This window comes from Rhinichthys klamathensis, unplaced genomic scaffold (assembly GCF_029890125.1).
Source record: "Rhinichthys klamathensis goyatoka isolate OS25496 unplaced genomic scaffold, OSU_Roscu_1.1 h1tg000571l_1, whole genome shotgun sequence".
Lineage (NCBI taxonomy): Eukaryota > Metazoa > Chordata > Actinopteri > Cypriniformes > Leuciscidae > Rhinichthys > Rhinichthys klamathensis.
Genome location: NW_026607037.1, coordinates 2545594 through 2565912, shown reverse-complemented (window position 1 = coordinate 2565912; position 20319 = coordinate 2545594). Strand labels below are relative to the sequence as shown.

General features: G+C 37.2%; 1 protein-coding gene across 4 annotated transcripts; it reads left to right on the top strand.

Annotated features, from left to right (window-relative positions):
- Nucleotides 1-5819: 5819 nt before the first annotated feature.
- On the top strand, nt 5820-19424 carry eps8l1a (eps8 like 1a). 4 transcript variants are annotated; one of them, XM_056239895.1, is made up of 16 exons: nt 5820-5975; nt 6304-6351; nt 7729-7816; nt 7939-7991; nt 8597-8738; nt 8827-8915; nt 9072-9146; nt 9317-9462; nt 9784-9928; nt 10255-10298; nt 10381-10489; nt 11544-11681; nt 11773-11899; nt 12936-13101; nt 13201-13333; nt 19092-19424. In XM_056239895.1, exons 3-16 carry the CDS (start codon nt 7729-7731, stop codon nt 19176-19178), a joined length of 1542 nt encoding a protein of 513 aa, XP_056095870.1. In that variant the 5' UTR covers nt 5820-5975; nt 6304-6351; the 3' UTR covers nt 19179-19424. The 4 variants fall into 4 exon arrangements, with proteins under 4 accessions (XP_056095870.1, XP_056095871.1, XP_056095869.1 ...); XM_056239896.1 differs by lacking the exon at nt 5820-5975 and having other exon boundaries at nt 6200-6351; nt 10267-10298; XM_056239894.1 differs by lacking the exon at nt 5820-5975 and having other exon boundaries at nt 6200-6351.
- The last annotated feature ends 895 nt before the right edge of the window (nt 19425-20319 follow it).

Genomic DNA, 20319 nt, shown 5'->3' with positions numbered 1-20319 from the left:
GAAGAAAAACTAAGGGTGCTTTCACACCTGGATCGATTGGAGACGTTGTTCCGAAACAAAGGGGCGTTTCCCTTTTGGCCCGGTTCGTTTGGTCATATGTGAACATAACAATCGCACTCTGAATCGGAACAAAACAACCGAGCCGAGACCTCCTAGAAGAGGTGGTCTCGGCTCGATTCCATACGAACCCTGGAGCGGTTCGTTTGTAGTGAGAACACAACCGACCCACGAACCGGAACAAATCAATAGGCAAGGTGGTCTCGTACCTTTAACGTTATGTAACGTTACTGCTGTCGGAGTTTTTTTCGCCTTTGCGCGGCACTGCTCGACGGACCGTTCATAACCCCTCTCTTTCATTTTATAGCTGATCTTCTTGTACACTTCGGTGTTCTTGTGTGTAGTGTCCAACATCCGGGAGATATGTTCTTCCGACCAATTATCTATATGAGGCATTTCACCTCTTCGGTAGCACCAAGTCAACCCGCGATTCATTTTGTGTTAGGCTACTGTTGTCATGGTGATGTCCCACAAAGGAATGCGCGGCCTGCACGCATGAGGTAGTGACGTAATGGCGTAAGGAAAGCCCTGGAAGGGTGCGCGATTTGGACCGCTTTACAACAGTGTGGTGTGAACAGAGTGACGTATTAAATTGATTCGGAACAAAGTATTCTGTTTCGGATCTGTTCCGGAACAAAACAAATCGATCCAGGTGTGAAAGCACCCTAAGTGTTTTCCGCACTACAACGGCTGCTGATCAAGAAATGCAACTACTGCGCAAACTGACCATGGATGGATGGCCCAAGGAAAGAAGTGATGTTCCGGAACTGATTCAAGCGTATTGGACATTCAAAGAAGAAATAAGCTTCACATCAGGACTTCTTTTTAAATCTGCAAACCTCATAGTTCCAAACAAAATTAGACAAGAAATGCTGAAGAAAATTAACGAATCACACCTTGGAGTTGTAAAACGCAAAGAAAGAGCCAGGGATGTTCTGTATTGGCGGAACATGTCAACGCAGATTGAAGAGTTTGTCTCCCAATGTCCAGTGTGCAACACACACAAGAACAGTAATCTAAGAGAACCATTGATATCACATCCAATACCAGGAAGACCTTGGTCAAAAATGGGCACAGATCTATTCCATTACAATGGTTCAGATTACTTACTGTCTGTTGATTACTACTCTAAATTCCCAGAAATCAGCAAACTGTCTGACACAACAGCTCAGAGTGTAATCGTGGCCATGAAATCGATGTTCGCGAGGCATGGTATACCAGTGTACTGTAGTCTCGGACAATGGTCCACAGCAGGGACGGATTATAACTAGTAAAGGCCCTGCATGGGGCCATGTATCTCCAAATCCCTCCCAGTGCGATTATAAAATCTCGCAAGGGCTGCAATTTTTTTTCGGTTTTTAATAAATATAATCCACAGTGTTGACGCTGCCAAATCTGTGCATGTGACATCCAGCCCAGGACACGCACAGTCGAATGGACAAGCTGAACGAGCAGTTCAAACCATAAAAAGCTGGTTAAAGAAAGCTCAGAGTGGCAAAAGTGACCCCTACATTGCTCTGTTGGAATACAGAAACACGCCATTGGATGGTATTGGGTACTCACCAGTACAGTTACTAATGGGACGTCGGTTGAAATCCAAAATACTTACCTCAGTCACCTTGTTGTCACCCGAGAGCAACATACAGATCCAAGACAACCTGAAACTAAGATAAGACAAGCAAAAAGCCTATTTTGACAGACAAACGAGACTGCTTCCAGATGTCCACGAGAAAGAGTGAGAGTGCAACGAGGAGATGTCTGGAAACCTGCAGTAATCATAAAAAGACATGAGCAACCAATATCCTTCATCATACAAACTCCATATGGGAAAACATACAGGAGAAACAGAAAACATCTTCTAAAGACTGGAGAAAAAAGTCTCACAACAACAGCAACAAACACAGTCAACGACACTTATAGTGATATGGACAGGTCACTGACACTCAGTCATCTACAATTGACAAGGACACACAAAACACAGAATTGCCTGAGTCTCAGCCACATGAATACATTACCAGGTCTGGTAGACAAGTGAAAATACCCTCAAGGTACAAGGACTGAACAGTGGTTTGTACTATACAAATACGCTGCAGTAACCTGAGTTTTGTTTTTGTTTGAATAACTTGTGCAGTTAAAGAATGAGTTCAAATGTTCATAAGATTGCTCATAAACAAAGATATTATATTTTGGTTGTATAACTGTTTAATTCAGATATGTAATAATGGTTACAAGCTGAATAGTTCTAAACTTAAAAAGGGGGATGTCATGTATTTTTTTTGTATAGCTATGCTACCTGTACCTGGGTGACGTTATGTTCAGTTCAGTTCAGTAAAACAATGGAGACCCTACTGTGAAAGTCACCTCGTGTCTGTGTCGTCTTATTCTTCACTTTAAGTACATAACACCGATGTCTGAAGCTGCTGGTGTATTAAAATTGTGCCACTTCAGCTTCGTCCGTTTTATTGCGTCTCCGCCACAACACTGATTCCTGCATAACGTTCTCTCAAGAGTCCGGAGACTAAGCTTAATGTTGTGTGATTCCTCCAATAAAATCAAGATTTCTCTATTTGTGAAACCGAGCCGAAAATAATCCTCTATAATCTTTTCCATTCTAAATGCTATAAAATGCAATCCAAGTTCCAACCATCCGTTGACACGTCTTTGACCAGAGTGGTGATGGCAATGACAGGGAATGCGAGCAAAGTCAGAATTACGAGTTTATATCTCACAATTCTGACTTTTTATCTCACAATTCTGACTTTTTATCTCACAATTCTGACTTTTTATCTCATAATTCTGACTTTTTTTCTCACAATTCTGAATTCATATCTCGCAATTGTGAGAAAACAAGTCAGAATTGCGAGATGTAAACTCGCAATTGTGAGGAAAAAAATCAGAATTGTGAGATAAAAAGTCAGAATTGTGAGATAAAAAGTCGCAATTCTGTCTTTTTTTCTCGCAATTGCGACTTTATTTCTCATAATTGCGACTTTATATCTCAGAATTGCGACTTTATATCTCGCAATTGCGACTTTATTTCTCAGAATTGCGACTTTATATCTCGCAATTGCGCCTTTATTTCTCACAATTCTGACTTCATATCTCGCAATTGTGAGATAAAAAGTCGCAATTATTATTATTATTATTTTATTCAGTGGCGGAAACAAGCTTCCATAATAGACAGAATCCTTATCAAAATAACACAATCACTGCAAGTGAGAAGTTATAAGTGTGGGAAGTGTATGAAATTCTTCCCAACTAATGATTGCTGTTTCCTGATTATGTTTAACTGAAATAATAAATTGATAGTTTTGCACAATTTACAACAACTGAACAAGCTATATTTACAGAATTTCAGAACAAATATTTCATAAAAAAGAAAGTTTCTTTTTTTGAAAAGCAAAACAACAACACCATTACATTAGTAATACAAACTGTGCAACAAGTACTTTGTTGTAAGATATTATCACTAATTGTATTGGGTGATGACAGCACACACTGCATAAACTGATAAAGACAGACAAAAGTATATGGCAAACACTGAGGTAACAGCATTTTTACCAGAAAAACTCGGAAGGCGAGATGATATCACAATGACATTTATTAATTACAGTTTTTTACAATCACTTTGCTACTATTTTCAGAACCTTGATGTCATTTTTCAAAACTCTAGACACAAAACTCAAAACGATAATCACTTGTAACACAGGCTGTCTAATGTTCAAAACATTGAAATTGTGCATTCACATCTTTAAAGAAATCTTGCACTTGCACAATCATTGGTTCAAAAAACAAATTAACTGTGAAATACCATTGAAACATAACTATAGATCACCCACACACAAGCAACCGATAGTTTCACTGTGTCATTGTTCGTACAATCATTAAATATTGTAGAGCAAAATAGGTGATACAGGTTTCATTATGGTACTACATGTACAGTAAATACATCTCTGTAAAAGTACTGCAGTAGTAGAGAGAATATTACAGACACAGTGGAATCATTGTGAACAAAGTTTGTAATATATTGATGCAAAACACTACAGTACAATCACAACATGGTTTTTTGAATCAAAGCAAAAATAATTAGCTATGAAATAGAAAAGAAAAGACAGTACTGTAAAACATCAAATGCAGTGTTCCTCAACTTGCTGTAAGAAACTAAACAGGAGTGATTACTGTACTTCTACACTGTCATCAACTCTGTGTTGTGGATTTGGCCACAGGTTCTCATCTACATCACAATGGATGTTGGAAAATGACATCTTGGAAAAAACCTTTGGCATGGCGAGTCCAGGCCTGACACTGCTCTGCTGTGATTGGCAGAATTGGACACGCAGTTACAAGGGCCTGCATCTATACAGTACTGTACTGTCAATACTGTACATAGTCTGAAAAGGTGGTACAGTATTTGGCACCATAGACACAGTGTCTGATGAAGCATTACAGTATGATAAAATATTAGGCTACATCCATGGATATTGTAGTCTTATTGGTTCATGCCATGCTAATTGGTGACAATGAATCTCATTATCTTGAAACTTTCATGATTTACTGTAAACATGGAAGATTGTGTGTCTGTTTCCATACAACTATGCATTAAGAGTAATGCAACAGTTACTTATCATTTTGAGCAGTTGTATCAATTGATAGTTAGATCATTGTAAGGAAATGAATAGACACTCATTTGAAATGTAATGTGTGAATTGCCTTTTGAAATAGTAGTACTTTGATGTTAAGTTGTGTCATATTGAACAGGTGATCTTTGTTGAATGAACAAATGATCTAAGTTTTATGTGTATTGTATCCAAGCAATTGAGAAAAGGGTTAGAGTTTTGAAAAATGTGCTTTTTGATCATTGGTTGTGAGTTTTGTGTCTAGAGTTGTGAAAAATGACATCAAGGTTCTGAAAATAGTAACAAAGTGATTGTAAAAAACTGCAAAATATTAGGCTACATCCATGGATATTGTAGTCTAATTGGTTCATGCTCCACGCCAATTGGTGACAATGAATCTCGTTATCTTGAAACTTTCATGATTTACTGTAAACATGGAAGATTGTGTGTCTGTTTCCATACAACTATGCATTAAGAGTAATGCAACAGTTACTTATCATTTTGAGCAGTTGTATCAATTGATAGTTAGATCATTGTAAGGAAATGAATAGACACTCATTTGAAATGTAATGTGTGAATTGCCTTTTGAAATAGTAGTACTTTGATGTTAAGTTGTGTCATATTGAGCAGGTGATTTTTGTTGAATGAACAAATGATCTAAGTTTTATGTGTATTGTATCCAAGCAATTGAGAAAAGGGTTAGAGTTTTGAAAAATGTGCATTTTGATCATTGGTTGTGAGTTTTGTGTCTAGAGTTGTGAAAAATGACATCAAGGTTCTGAAAATAGTAACAAAGTGATTGTAAAAAACTGTAATAGAGCAGAAAATGAAAATATTGGATGGTAAAGTTCTTTGGCGCAGGCCCCGTCCGTAGTTCACATTCGGAGGGTAGCGGACTCTGCATATCGTGCCTGAAGATGAAGGCAGGGGCGCAGCCGACCCCCGGGAGGTATGGACAGGGACCATCCTGGTGGGGGTGGGGAGGATGGAGGTGAATGTTTGCAACATCATCTGCAAACTCAAACATGTGTAAGTAACAATCTTTTATACTCCAAGTATTAGAAAGTGATTGGATAGGCCAGAAAGTAAAGAGTGACGTAACATTGAGTCTTCCTGGCAGAACTTACACTAAAGCTTTCATTTATTAACACCTGTAAGTGACAGAGGAACAGTGGACTAAAAAAATAAAGAGATAGGGAGGGTGAGAGGAGAATGACAGATCTAGACAAACAAGCCTAGCCTGAACACTCTGAACTGAAGCAGCAACAACGCAGTTCTTCACCAAAGACAGTTTGTGGCACTGTGAGTATTAACTAATATTTTTCACTTGTCTTTATGTGTGAATACATGTGTTACTTTTAATAATTTCCTATTTTATAATCTATTTTGGGCCCATCAAAGTTTCTTATTAAACTCTCATAAAAATCTATCTGAAGATCTATTGCGTTTACTGCCTCTCAGAGGAATGCAGTCACCGGAATGTACTAACACACTTCCACCTAGGTTTCTATGCTCTTCATATCCTGAAACTCAGGCGAGAGAAAGAGCGAAAGAGAGAGAGAGGAAGTCCAGGTTTTCTTCAAGTTAAACAGATCAACTAGTTTTTCTTGTTCTTGCATTTCTCTATTAGGTGTAAACAGAATATGTGACAGAAGGAGGTGTACACATCTAACACACGGTAAGACTATTTTAAACCAAACATTTAAAGAAATTGAGAATTTACATTAATAATAGCAATTAGGCAACTGATATATTGCTTTTATTGTCACATGCAGAGGCTAATCGTGATGCACATTTGTAATAAATCAATGCTTTCCCTCAAGGATTAAAAATGATTCGCTGAACTACAGCAATGTTCAGTGCGCTGTAATCTCCTATCTTCTCGTATTTTGTGTCTGGTTCCTATTATTTGGCGAAACAATGACATGACAGTGTGAATGCAAAAAAATCGTTGAATAGATCTCTGCTAACAATAGCAGCTGTGTTAGAAATCCTGAGCATAGATGCTGCCACACCTCTAAACAGCAGAAGAGTGCTCAGTCAATGCAGTGATTTTAAAAGTGATTGTGTTGGGCTTTTAATTTGATTTCTTCCCAATCATCATACATTTTTCAAACTGCTGTCCTAGGGCTGCGGGGATGCTGAAGGAAACAGCAAAATACACAAGACAACAACATTTTTACGAGTGGCCTCAGACATTCGAATCCAGCTGTAAAATTTATAATGAAAAACGTTTTGGAAATCGTTCCTTGTAAACTGTGATAATGTATTTTTTAACAGTTTCCTCAAAAAAGAACATATGTTTTACTTTATTACATTACTTGCAGGACTAAACATGATATTTTATCCTAAAAAGAAATGTCCAGTGACTCTGTAACAGCCCACGACCAAGAAGCTCATTGATCACAAAGATCTGACAATCTTTTATGGCTTTGTTAGTCAGAGGCCACAGATGTGATTGTGTTGATTATGTGTGGAATGTCAACCCTCTTTATCCCAGAGTCTTAAACAATGAATGAGTGAAATCAAGCAATCTTGCCAAGACTAGATTTACAAAAAAACATTCATTCTGTTTGTTAGGCAAAAAAAGAAAAAAAATCTGAACAGACATGTCTTAATTATAGGTAGTTGTGGTAGTCCAAGTCTTGAGGATTATTTTATTAAACCATATAATGAGATTCTCTCAAGTTTCTTGGCACTTCTTCTCACTTTTTGTCTACTTGCCAGCTCAACTGAATGAAATTCTGTCTACAGCGTCTATTGTTTTCTTCCCAATAGTCCATTGCCTAAAAATCCTCTTTGATATGGGCTGTGGTAGCCTAATGCTGTTTAACTAAAAGGTTGAAAGTTTTGTCTCACATAAAATGGTGACCAAAGAACTGGAGATATCCTTTAATTAGATACAAAAATAATTTGTTCTCATTCGTGTGAGCAGGTGACTAGACAAAGTTTTGAATTGGATGACATACAGTACTTTAAATACTTTATATATAAACTTCGTTTATCTTTTTCTTGTTTTGTTTTTTTTACGTTTCCCATTCTTTCAATCTCTAAGATGGCTGCTCCTCAAGTTATTCCCAGGAGATTGTCAAAGTCGATCAAAGTACCTCCAAACGACGCAGCTTCTAACCCCGGTCCCACAGGTATATATGCTGGTGTGTATATGTTTATGCATTTCTGTATTTCTGTTTGATTAAAAATATACAGCAATATATACTTTTGACAATATATGTACATTTTATATATATTTCATTGCTCATCTTAGTAAATGGAGGAGTGAAAACGGATATACATCTGATCCACGCACAGAGAGAAGTTGTAAGTTTGACTGTTACATAAAACATTGCCTGTTTGATAGAATACAGACCCCAAAAATCCATCAGTATTTTAGTTTTGTTTAGCAGAGACCGTAGTTGTCACACTTTTTACTGAATATTTCTAAGGATTATTTATTTATTCATTCAGTCATTTATTTAAAAAGAGTTTCTGTATAAACTCAAGTAATTTGCAATTATTTTCACCATTATTGCCCAGAAAAAAGTACAGTTCATTTGTTACAAGTGAACGCACGTTGTAACAAACCCCGTTATTTTTGGTAGATGGGGTAAGCATAAAAAAACATAAAAAGATAAGACAATTCAGGAAAATATGTAAAAGATATCATACAAAAATGTGATACTATTTTGAACAGCAAAATTATGGTTAATAAACTGTATGAAATCACAATCTGTAAAACACATGACAACTTCCCTCAATAAAAATTGTGACAAGTTGCCCCCTGAAAAATATGATGTTACTTGGATTTTAGTTTTAGAATGAAGAGTAATGAAAGTGCTTAAAAGCAACATGGAAAGCCACTGCATTTGTGTATTTATCGCTTAAAACCTTACAGCTTACTCCTTTTTTATATCTCCCTCTGTTAGGAGTTGGTGAATCACTGTTTTGCTGATGTGGAGCGTTTCATGGCCCGTCTGCAGGTGACAGCAGTGGCTAAGAATGATCTGGAGCAACGGAGCATGAAAAAGAGTCGCAAAAAGAACAGCAAGAAGAATAAAAAGCAGGATGGTGAGAGAGATGACCTCATAATTCACAAGCCTTATCAAGACCTTCAGAAACATCATAAATCGTAAATTTTAAACATCCATGTTTTTAGATGGCCTTCTCACGCAAACAGCGACACCGCCATCAGAACAGGAGTTTGTGGATATTTTTCAGAAGATTAAATATTCTTTCTGTCTATTGGTAAGATAACATATTGATAAATCGTTTTAAATCCTGCATTTTTTGTGTGTGTGTGCAATGTGGGGTGGTTCGGCTTGTTGTGCAGAAATCACAGCTTTAAGAACTTCATAAAACTGCTATGCTTGCCTAATGCGTATGTCTGTGTGTTTGTTGTAGGACCGCCTAAAGACGAAAATCTCAGAGCCAAACTCAGAAGAACTCTTGCACCACGTCTTCATCCCTTTGCACTTGGTAATAGAATTACACACACAGACATAGAGACACACCTAACCACTAAAATTCACATGCTTAATTCAAAAACTACAGCTAACATATGAAGTTTTTCCACAAAATAAGGAAAGGATTTGTAATCGCCATATTATATGGTATTAGTATATGGTTTGTTGTTATATGTTCACCAGATGGTGAAGACCACAGGTGGTCCAATGGCAGCAAAGGTCTCCAGCCCCGCTCTGACCAGTGGAGCGATCTCTCTACTACAGCAGAATCTAAATGAGCAAGAGAAACAACTGTGGATGTCTCTCGGGCCAAACTGGACCCTGCCATTGTCAGTAACAAAATTGTTGTATATAATACTACTAGAATATCTGCTTTGAGTTTGAACCCCGCTTAAATGGATAGTTCACCCCAAAATGTTAATTCTTTCATTATTTACTCACCCTCATGTTGTTCCACCTGTATAACTTTCTTTCTTCTGTGGAACATAAAAGAACAAAAAATAAGTGCTAGTTGCTACATTGAAGATATTACATTCAATGAATGGGGATGGTAGTGTTTGAGCTTCAAAAAAGGCACAAAAGCACATCATAAAAGGGTAAATTCTCCCTTAGTTAAGATTGGTTGACCATCTCCAATGTGTGTTTGTCAGCTCTCAACTCAGTGAGACTGTGTCTCCATACAAACCTGTCTTTCTGGATGGTTGGCAGCCTATGGTCATAGACGCGCATGGACAACCAATTGAGGACCCCATAGAGTCCCAGCACAAACATGAAGCTCTTATACAGACTCAGCAGGTATGAGACCTTACACTCACTGATATAAGCACAACCACAATAAAACCTGAACTGTATATCATATCAGAACTGCCCCAACTTGATGTCTACTCTTTCCACCTATTTTACAGCTTGTGTTTTATTGTTTAAAAAAAGTCAAAGTCAAAGTCATACATGTTTCTTCTCTCTTTCTTGTACAGCACTTTGGTCAACTCCGGTTGTTTTTTAATTAAATAAACATTGTATTGTATTGTATTGTATTGTATTGTATTGTATTCTATTGTATTCTATTGTATTCTATTGTATTGTATAAACCACATTCATCACCTTCCTTTCTCTTTCCACAGGTACTTAATCAGGCACGTCTAACTGTACACCAGGAACATGATGGGTTAGTATGGACCAGTCAGCTGTGTGTGTGCGGTGTCTTTGTGATGGCACTTTGTCTTATTGTGTGTGTGATTATGGTCTAGGATGGAAGACTCTCTGCCTCCTAATGAAGAAAGGATGTATCGCTGCAGTTATGACTTTGTGGCACGAAACAGTAGTGAACTCTCAGTCTTACAGGGAGATACTCTGGAGGTACGTTGCATAGCAACAGAAATACTTACAACTTCCATTTCCATTTATATTTTTTGACAATTTATATTCCTATATATTGCACTACCGTTCAAAAGTTTGGGGTCAGTACGATTTTCTTTTAAAGAAATTAATGCTTTTATTAAGCAAGGATGCATTAAATTGATCAAAAGTGACAGTAAAGACTTTTACAAAAAAAGATGTCTATTTCAAATAAATGCTGTTCTTTCGAACTTTCTGTTCATCAAAGAATCCTGAAAAAAAACCATGTAACGGTTTCACAACTATTTTCAGCAGCACAACTATTTTCAACATTGGTAATGTAAGGAATGTTTTTTGAACAGCAAATCATCATAATGATTTCTAAAGGATCATGTGACACCAAAGACTGGTAGCCTGGATGCCAGTCGAATTTAGCCCCGCCCACAAAATTTGAGGTCAGGAAGATTCTGACTAGAATCTGAGTATGACGACATCAGGCTAAAAGACTGGAGTAATGGTGCTGAAATTTCAGCTTCACCAATTAAAGAATGAATTACATTTAGAAATAGAAAACAAAATAATCTTACCCAAACTTTGGGTAAAAACTGTATTTTTTTTATTACATATATCTTATAACATAAAATTATTATTATTATATATTATATAAAATATAACAGTTAAAGTATATCATATATAAAAAGAAAAGTTTCAAACAACATGATGGTGGGGTTTTATCCACCTAACATATTATTTTATTATATACAATTTTGTATATAGGCTATATGTAAAATATCAATTTATCTCTTGCATATCGTTTCCCTACTTGCATTCAAAAGTTCTGAGTTTGGTTAATTATTTCCAATAATATATTGGCTATATTGCTGACCAAAAATATTATTATTATTATTATTATTTTAAAAGAGTTCTTAGCACACATTATACTGTAGTCTAGATGATCTGTAGTAATCTGTGCTTCCTCTTGAAAAATACCACTGACACATGCTCCCAGTTCACTCCATTTCCCCTCATTTTCAATCACTTTGTCTCTCTGTCTCTCTTATCTTCTCTGTCTCAGGTGTTAGAGTCATCAAAGCGATGGTGGAAATGTAAGAATGATTACGGTCAGATTGGCTTTGTTCCACACAATATCCTTGAACCGATCAATCACGCAGAAGTTGACACTTCCAACATAGTAATGCGCAACCAGTCCATGGTAAAGGAATCATGCACGCACACATGCAATCAGCAACACATAACACCCTCACATGCTCAGTCACAAACTAATTCCTATCATATTTTTATAGAAAGCTCCTATCTCTCCACCGAGAGCAATGTCTTTTTATGCTGCACCCAATTCCTCAGGCGAAAAAGCAGTCCGCCCTGATCCACGCCCCCAAAGTATGCCACCAATTGGTGGCGAAGGAGAGAAAGGTAATGTCTCTTACCGCAGTACTTGTAAATTAGTCACTTCTAACCACTCACTTCAGTCTCACGAATGCCTTTTTCTCAAAGTATGGTTAAAAAGTGAAATACTTTGAGGTTATAGAGGATGTCATTATTTCTCAGTATTGCATACAAGAAAATGAACAAACCTGCTTTGTGTCATTCAGAATTCATTTTATTCATAAAATTATACACAACTCTCAGGAATACTAAGATTCTGATAAGTCAGTCGTTACATTCTTCAATCAAATGTTTGTGGCCGCTATAAACTGTTTGGTCATTTTCTTTGGCAGCAGTGTTTAAACACTGTCCTTGTTTTATGTAGCATTCTGGGGTTTCTTTTTTCCTCACATAATAATAATAATTCAATTCAAATCAGTGTTGATTATATTAATTATTATATTATAATCATTTATTTGGTTAGTTGTTTAACAAGCTGGATAAGTAGAGTAAAATGGTCAGTATCACAAAATAAACCCCCTTTAGAATAATACCAGTGTTATTTTAGTATAATTTATATTTAGTTGTTAGTTATATCTTAAATTATCTTTTATTTGAATACTATTAGTATTAATAATATTATTACATTTTAGTTTCATCTAATTTTATATTTAATTTTATGTACTTCTGTTATTTGTATTAGTTTTTTTTAAGTATTTATATAGGCCTATCTTTAATTCTTTTTTTATTTCAGTTAGTCATTTTAGTACTTCAACATTAACTTATTTATTTCAGTTAGGTAACTTTATAAAATCAAGTTTAAGTTTCATCTAATAAATGATTTATTTATTTCAGCTTTATCTCAATTAATTTATTTTTAATAGCTTTAGTTTTAGTTAACAATAACAACACACTGAATGATACAAGGTTTCTCCTGATTGTACTCTCTGCGATTTCTTTATATTGACCGACTGACTTTACATTGTCCCTTACGTTATGTTCATCAGAGAATTATCATAAATCTCCAAATATCACAAATGTATATTTTATTTTATTTCTTACTGTAATATTTATGTGTTAACAGCTATGTTGATGAATGATGAGCTCTTGCAGCGACTGGCCAATGGTAGAGCAGCATCAGTACGGCCAGTGGTAATTAATAAAGCGAATGACACAACGGCACCGCTGGACTATCACTCTCCCACAGCTGAGGTTCAGGAGTGGCTCAAGGCCAAAGGCTTCAAAGATTAGTGAGTAAAACACACACATCTGGACATGATGATCTGGAGCTAACACTGATCTAAGACCTCTGAAATTTGCTCATGTTGTGATCTCTATCTCTGTCTCAGCACTGTACGGAGTCTGGGTGTCCTAACGGGAGCTCAGCTCTTCTCTCTGAATAAGGAGGAGCTGCGTCACGTTTGTCCAGAAGAGGGCATCAGAGTCTACAGCCAGATCATGGTGCAGAAAGCACTGCTGGAGGTAGGCCTACATCGCTCACTCCCAGAAGCATTCTCACAGAATACCTCTCATACCTTATAATGTTTCCCTTTGACAGTTTAAAAAAAAAAAAAACACTTCCCATCCCTCTTACAACAACTTCTTTTTTCTGAAGATGTGTTGTTCATTCGTGCAAGAGCAAGACAACTTGTCACCTACATGAGATCACCAGAGGTGTCAAAAGTATTCACATTTAGCCGCGTTTCCACCGCAGGAACTTTACCCAGGAACTAGGAACTTTGGCCTGGTACTCGGTGTGTTTACACCGCAGGAACCAGGGTCTAAATGAAGTTCCGGGTAGATATTTCCCCCTCCGAAAGTCCCTGCTCGCGAGGTAGTACTTTTTCAAAGTTCAGGAACTTTCGCGGGTGGGGCTTGTGCGCTGAACATGCTGATTGGTTGTGTTCACGCCGCATTATGATTGGATAACTCCGCGCAGCATTTTATTTTAACCGGAATTTTTAGAATCTATTGCAGTTCGTGGCTTCATGCAGTAATGAAGTTCCATGCAGTAAGAGTTGTCTGTCTGCAAATATGGAATTTAATAAAAATAAAAAAGGCAGCTGGACCGACGACGAGATTCAGGCTTTATTAAGCGTATTTGCGGAAGAGAAATTTTCTGCGCGTTCGTCCCAGCCTTCTCACGGTCAATGTCCGCAATAGCTGATAACATACGCTGTCTAATTTTAGATCTAACGTTAGCATTACGAGCTTTCTGAACACGCTTTAGTATCAGTGCTCGTCTCTTTTCTGCCGTTTTGTTAATTACCTGGTTAGTAAACCAATACATCTCAAACAACTGCAGCACAGTGTGAATCTCTTCCATATTTATTATAAATGTGGCGCTCAAAACTGATTACTGTCTTTTACAGTCTACTGTCCGTCACAAGCAAGCAATGAGCAGTCGCGCGCAGTTTACCCGGTACTTTAGACCGCGATGTAAACGCAGAAAGCTACCGGTCTGGGGCAAAAAAAGTTCCTGGGAAAAAAGTTCCTGGGACAAATTGTTCCGGGCAATTGCGGTGGAAACGCGGCTTTTGTTACTCAAGTAGAAGTATAGATACTAGGGTTTAAATAGACTTCTGTAGAAGTTGAAGTATCAACTCAAACTTTTTACTCAAGTAAAAGTGTAAAAGTAACTGGTTTCAAAACTACTTAAAGTATAAAAGTAAAAGTAATGCAAGAAAAAAATGCCATTAAGGACAAAAGCTTAGGCCGCGCCACAGGGGCCTATAGTGCACTACCACCTCCTTAAAAAACATTTTTCTAAAGGCCATCACTATAACGTTATATTAAAATGTTAATGTTGAAAAATTTGGGATGCCCTGCCTGTTTCAGCCGCATATATGCCCATAGAAAATGAATTTCAATCCAATTTCCGTTTTAGTAAAATGCAAATACATTAAAGAACCATATGTGTGTACTACTGAGCATTAACATGTGTTTCATGGAGCGTAAGATATGATGACTAGTTGCCTATAAGTATTGTAATGGTGCAAAAAGTCAAACTTCAGAGGCATGTTATCTCGGAATGGTATATGTTTATACTTCTCTTTAAAGGCGTAGGTTTGATTTTGAGATTGGTGGGGACTGAGGACATTCACAGAAGCGGAGGAATCAGGAAATTAATAGGATAATGTATTAAGGTTTTTAGTCTATTTTGACCTTAACAATACGTTAATTCATTAATTCTGTAATGTTACACGTAACTAATAAAGACAAGGAGGCGGTTTAACAGAGACTTAACCTTACTCCGTTCATAGTGCAATGCAATAGTGCAATACTGTCTTGTTCCTTGCTTTTTGAAGAAGCCAAACACGTCTGCATCTTTCATTAAAAGGATATACACTCACCTAAAGGATTATTAGGAACACCATACTAATACTGTGTTTGACCCCCTTTCGCCTTCAGAACTGCTTTAATTCTACGTGGCATTGATTCAACAAGGTGCTGAAAGCATTCTTTAGAAATGTTGGCCCATATTGACAGGATAGCATCTTGCAGTTGATGGAGATTGGTGGGATGCACATCCAGGGCACGAATCTCCCGTTTCACCACATCCCAAAGATGCTCTATTGGGTTGAGATCTGGTGACTGTGGGGGCCATTTTAGTACAGTGAACTCATTGTCATGTTCAAGAAACTGATTTGAAATGATTCGAGCTTTGTGACATGGTGCATTATCCTGCTGGAAGTAGCCATCAGAGGATGGGTACATGGTGGCCATAAAGGGATGGACATGGTCAGAAACAATGCTCAGGTAGGCCGTGGCATTTAAACGATGCCCAATTGGCACTAAGGGGCCTAAAGTGTGCCAAGAAAACATCCCCCACACCATTACACCGCCACCACCATCCTGCACAGTGGTAACAAGGCATGATGGATCCATGTTCTCATTCTGTTTATGCCAAAGTCTGACTCTACCATCTGAATGTCTCAACAGAAATCGAGACTCATCAGACCAGGCAACATTTTTCCAGTCTTCAACTGTCCAATTTTGGTGAGCTCTTGCAAATTGTAGCCTATTTTTCCTATTTGTAGTGGAGATGAGTGGTACCCGGTGGGGTCTTCTGCTGTTGTAGCCCATCCGCCTCAAGGTTGTGCGTGTTGTGGCTTCACAAATGCTTTGCTGCATACCTCGGTTGTAACGAGTGGGTATTTCAGTCAAAGTTGCTCTTCTATCAGCTTGAATCAGTCGGCCCATTCTCCTCTGACCTCTAGCACCAACAAGACATATTCGCCCACAGGACTGCCGCATACTGGATGTTTTTCCCTTTTCACACCATTCTTTGTAAACCCTAGAAATGGTTGTGCGTGAAAATCCCAGTAACTGAGCAGAATACTCAGTGAAATACTCAGACCGGCCCGTCTGGCACCAACAACCATGCCACGCTCAAAATTGCTTAAATCACCTTTCTTTCGCATTCTGACATTCAGTTTGGAGTTCAGGAGATTGTCTTGACCAGGACCACACCCCTAAATGCATTGAAGCAACTGCCATGTGATTGGTTGATTAGATAATTGCATTAATGAGAAATTGAACAGGTGTTCCTAATAATCCTTTAGGTGAGTGTAGTTCACCCAAAAACGAAAATCATTTAAATCAAACCAGTTTCTTTCTTCTGCTGAACACAAAAGATGATATTTTGAAGAATGTCGATAACCAAACAGCTGATTGTAGCCATTGACTTCCATTGTAGGAAAAAAAAAAAATACTATGGAAGTCAATGGCTTCCATCAACTGTTTGGTTATCGACATTCTTCAAAATATCTTCTTTTGTGTTCAGCAGAAGAAAGAAATTGGTTTGAAACAACTTGAGAGTGAGTAAATGATGACAGAATTTTCATTTTTAAATAAGTGAATGAACTATCCCTTTAACAGAAATTAACTGTTGGCATATATGTTTTGCATCAAAACTGTCAAGTTTGGACACAACACACAGCAATACTGTCAAGTGTCACTTGTGGCCATTGCTCTGAGACATGTTTTCAGGGTCCTAAGTGCTGAAATTTCTTTCAGTCCAGCTGATGAGACTGGGATGACACGGTTTCAACTTGATCAAACAGACCTCTCATTTCAACAGACCAAGCAATGTTATTTTTTTCATGTTTTATGGGGACTTTCCATAGACACAATGATTTTTATACTGTACAAACTGTGTATTCTACCCCCCTACACTAACCCTATCACAGATAACTCTCTGCATTTTCAAAAAACATCACTTAGTCTGATTTATAAGCTGTTTTAATATATATATATATATATATATATATATATATATATATATATATATATATATATATATATATATATCCCAACAAGGATTTCGGATATTGCCATCTTTATGGGGATATTTTGATCCTATAATGTAGGGTTACACACACACACACACACACACACACACTCTCTCTCGCTCTCTCTCTCACACACACACACACACACACACACACACAGACACACTCTCTCTCTCTCTCTCTCTCTCTCTCTCTCTCTCTCTCTCTCTCTCTCTCTCTCTCTCTCTCTCTCTCTCTCTCTCTCTCTTTTACACACACACACACTCTCGATTATGTTTGCCACTTATCCCGCGATTATCTTACAGTAGGCCCACTATATTGTAAAAACGGCTGTCCCCAATTCAATATTTGACGCGATTTGCCCCGTATTCTTGAGCAGAAAACTGTTGATTTCTCCCTCACTTACCGCATCTAGCTTTCCTAATTCCTTCGGATGAGTTTTGCCGCTTCGCACAACCAAAACAGCCTCTCACAAGTTAGAAAGAAAACACAAAGCCAATCAGTTTAGCGATGTTCAGGAGGCGGGACTCAGATCTATTAAACGTTTGTGTAATTGGTCATTTTTTGAAGGATGACAAGCCGAAATGAAGTAGGAGTAACGAGGCTATTTTTAAAATCTAAGGAGTAGAAAGTACAGATAATTGCGTGAAAATGTAAGGAGTAGAAGTAAAAAGTCGGCTGAAAAATAATTACTCAAGTAAAGTATAGATACCCAAAATTTGTACTTAAGTAATGTAACGAAATATTTGTACTTCGTTACTTGACACCTCTGGAGATCACAGCAATAGCAAATTACAACCATCCAATTCTTTCCAGATGGACAAAATCAAGTCCCACCCTACACTCCTGGGCAAAATAAAATGGGCCAAGCCCAAAAGGGCCAAACACTAAGCTTTTAATTGACTTAACCACAAATGAATGATCTGGAAATTAGCCAAATTTAAGCAAAGGCACTACTTAAAAAGCCATCGCTGTCTCAGAAAAACATAAGAGACAGAATGAAGTTTTTGGCAGAATATGGGAAGTTGTGTGGGGAGTGATGAATCACAATGAAACACCAGTTGCACGGTGATGCTCTAGAGCGGTGTCTTCAAAAATCTGTTGAGAAATATAATGAAAACTGCATCTCGACCTCAGTGAAGTATGGAGGAAGAGACTGTGTCATTGTGTGGGGAGCCTTTTTAGCTGCTGGTATTGGTGAGCTACTTCACTGTGAAAAGTAATTTAATGCTTTGGAGTACAGGAGAATATCGGCTTGCTTCCCACCAATGAAAAGTTGTTATCTAAAGAGGAATGATCAGATGGTATTTTTCAACAAGACAATGCTCGAACGAACTGGGAGACATTTTTCAACTATGAACTGTTCCATCAACATTGAGTGGAACAACTATTCTTCCTGTAAAAAGCTTTCTGCAAGTTTAAAGAAAACAAAGGGGAAGGCTATTTCGTGCTGAGTTACTTTTTTCTACAGTAATTTCCTGACCAGAGATTTGTGATTAAAATGGTTAAGATCATTAAAAGACCACTAAATATTGTGCCATTTTTGGCTTGGCCCATTTTTTTGCCCAGGAGTGTGCACTTCTTCTTGTTCGAGAAGCTGTTTCACTCGGATATGTCACAATAGGGGAGATAGACTATCACAACTTTCGTTTCATGCTGACTTTAAACAAAAAAACATTAAACAAAGTAAAAAAAATATTCAATTTAAATTAAATATTTAACTGGGTAATTCGACCAAAAGCAAAATGTAGTGAAATAGCATTTTCACTTACAGTATAAAAGTTGAATAGTCTTTAGTATAAAGTAATTTGTCAGAACTTCTCAAACTTGATTTCTCTCAGTGAATGATTAAAGTGTCTGGAAATAAACAGAACAAACCGAAAAAGAGAGAGAATTGATAAGAATTGAAAGATGATTATCTTCATATCTGTATCACTCGTTTGCAGGATGTGCGGAAGGCCACTGAGTTGGAGGCCATAATGAAGAAACAGAAGATGAAAGTTGATCTGAAAGCAGAGGGTGGAGAATTTTAATGGATATCACTTTCACTCATACATTCAGACAAGTATTTATACCAATGCTTTAACAGACAAATGTGGCATGAATCAAGATCTAGGCTATTTAATAATGATATCTGTTGTTTTTATGTTATTGATAATATATATATATATATATATATATTCACCATTACCACTTAACTCAACATATATAAATTCAACCCTATATATTCCTTTAAATATTGTATTTTAATGATAAATAAAATGAATGAAAAAAAGAAAGTATTCTTCTTCTTTTCTTTTTTCTTTTCTTTTTTAAATCATTTTTGACAACAATGTGCAGTATACAACCAGAGCACACTGCACTGGGTATGTATGCCAGAATGCAATGTACCCAACTTGACCTTTCCATCTCTAGTTTAATGAATTGAAAGATATGTACAATTATTTTAATTTGAAAAAAGATAGCTTTTCACATAGATGTCACTTGCTGGATTAAATATAAAATGTAGTGACGTCATGTGCACACATAGCAGCAGTATTCTACACTGTAAAATTTTAAACTTTAAACTATTAAAAACTTTCCCCTAAATCTGGCTTGAACCAAGCTAAAAAAAATAAGTAGGCCATAAGTAGGCCTATATTATTTTGACATAAAAGTATGTGTTTCTTATAGCCTACACACAATTTAGAATTACAGTTTTTACAATCTGCAGACATGGTCAGTATGGGGCTTCCATAGGTCCGTGAATGAATGTAAATGAATCTTTCTGGTGAACGAAGTCAACAGATTCGAATCATTGGGATGAATCAAAATACCCGACTCTGAATCTTAAGAAAAAAGCTGCGTTCACACACACACACTACAACCGACTGTCGCTGCATGTTGCTGTCTCGGTCGCGAGCGACATTATCAGCAACCCGTCCTTGTGTTGTGGTTTGTTTGAGCTTCTAATGTAAGTTCTGTGGATCAAAACGTTTCTAGAAGAGTTGAACTCTGCACCCAATGTTTTGCGTTTACATCGGTGTATCACTCAGGTATTAATCCACAAATTATCAGTTAAGTCACAAGTGACTGAAAGGCCTTTTGCTCGCGGGGTAGGAACTGTCTATGGGTAGGAAGATAAAACATTAACGACACCGACACCATTAATAAATGAAGACAACGTGAACCCCT

Coding starts and splice junctions, on each gene's coding strand:
- eps8l1a (XM_056239895.1), top strand. CDS start 7,729: ATGGCTGCTCCTCAAGTTATTCCCAGGAGATTGTCAAAGTCGATCAAA. Junction 9,147..9,316: donor TCTTCATCCCTTTGCACTTG/GTAATAGAATTA, acceptor TATGTTCACCAG/ATGGTGAAGACCACAGGTGG. Junction 13,334..19,091: donor TGCAGAAAGCACTGCTGGAG/GTAGGCCTACAT, acceptor ACTCGTTTGCAG/GATGTGCGGAAGGCCACTGA.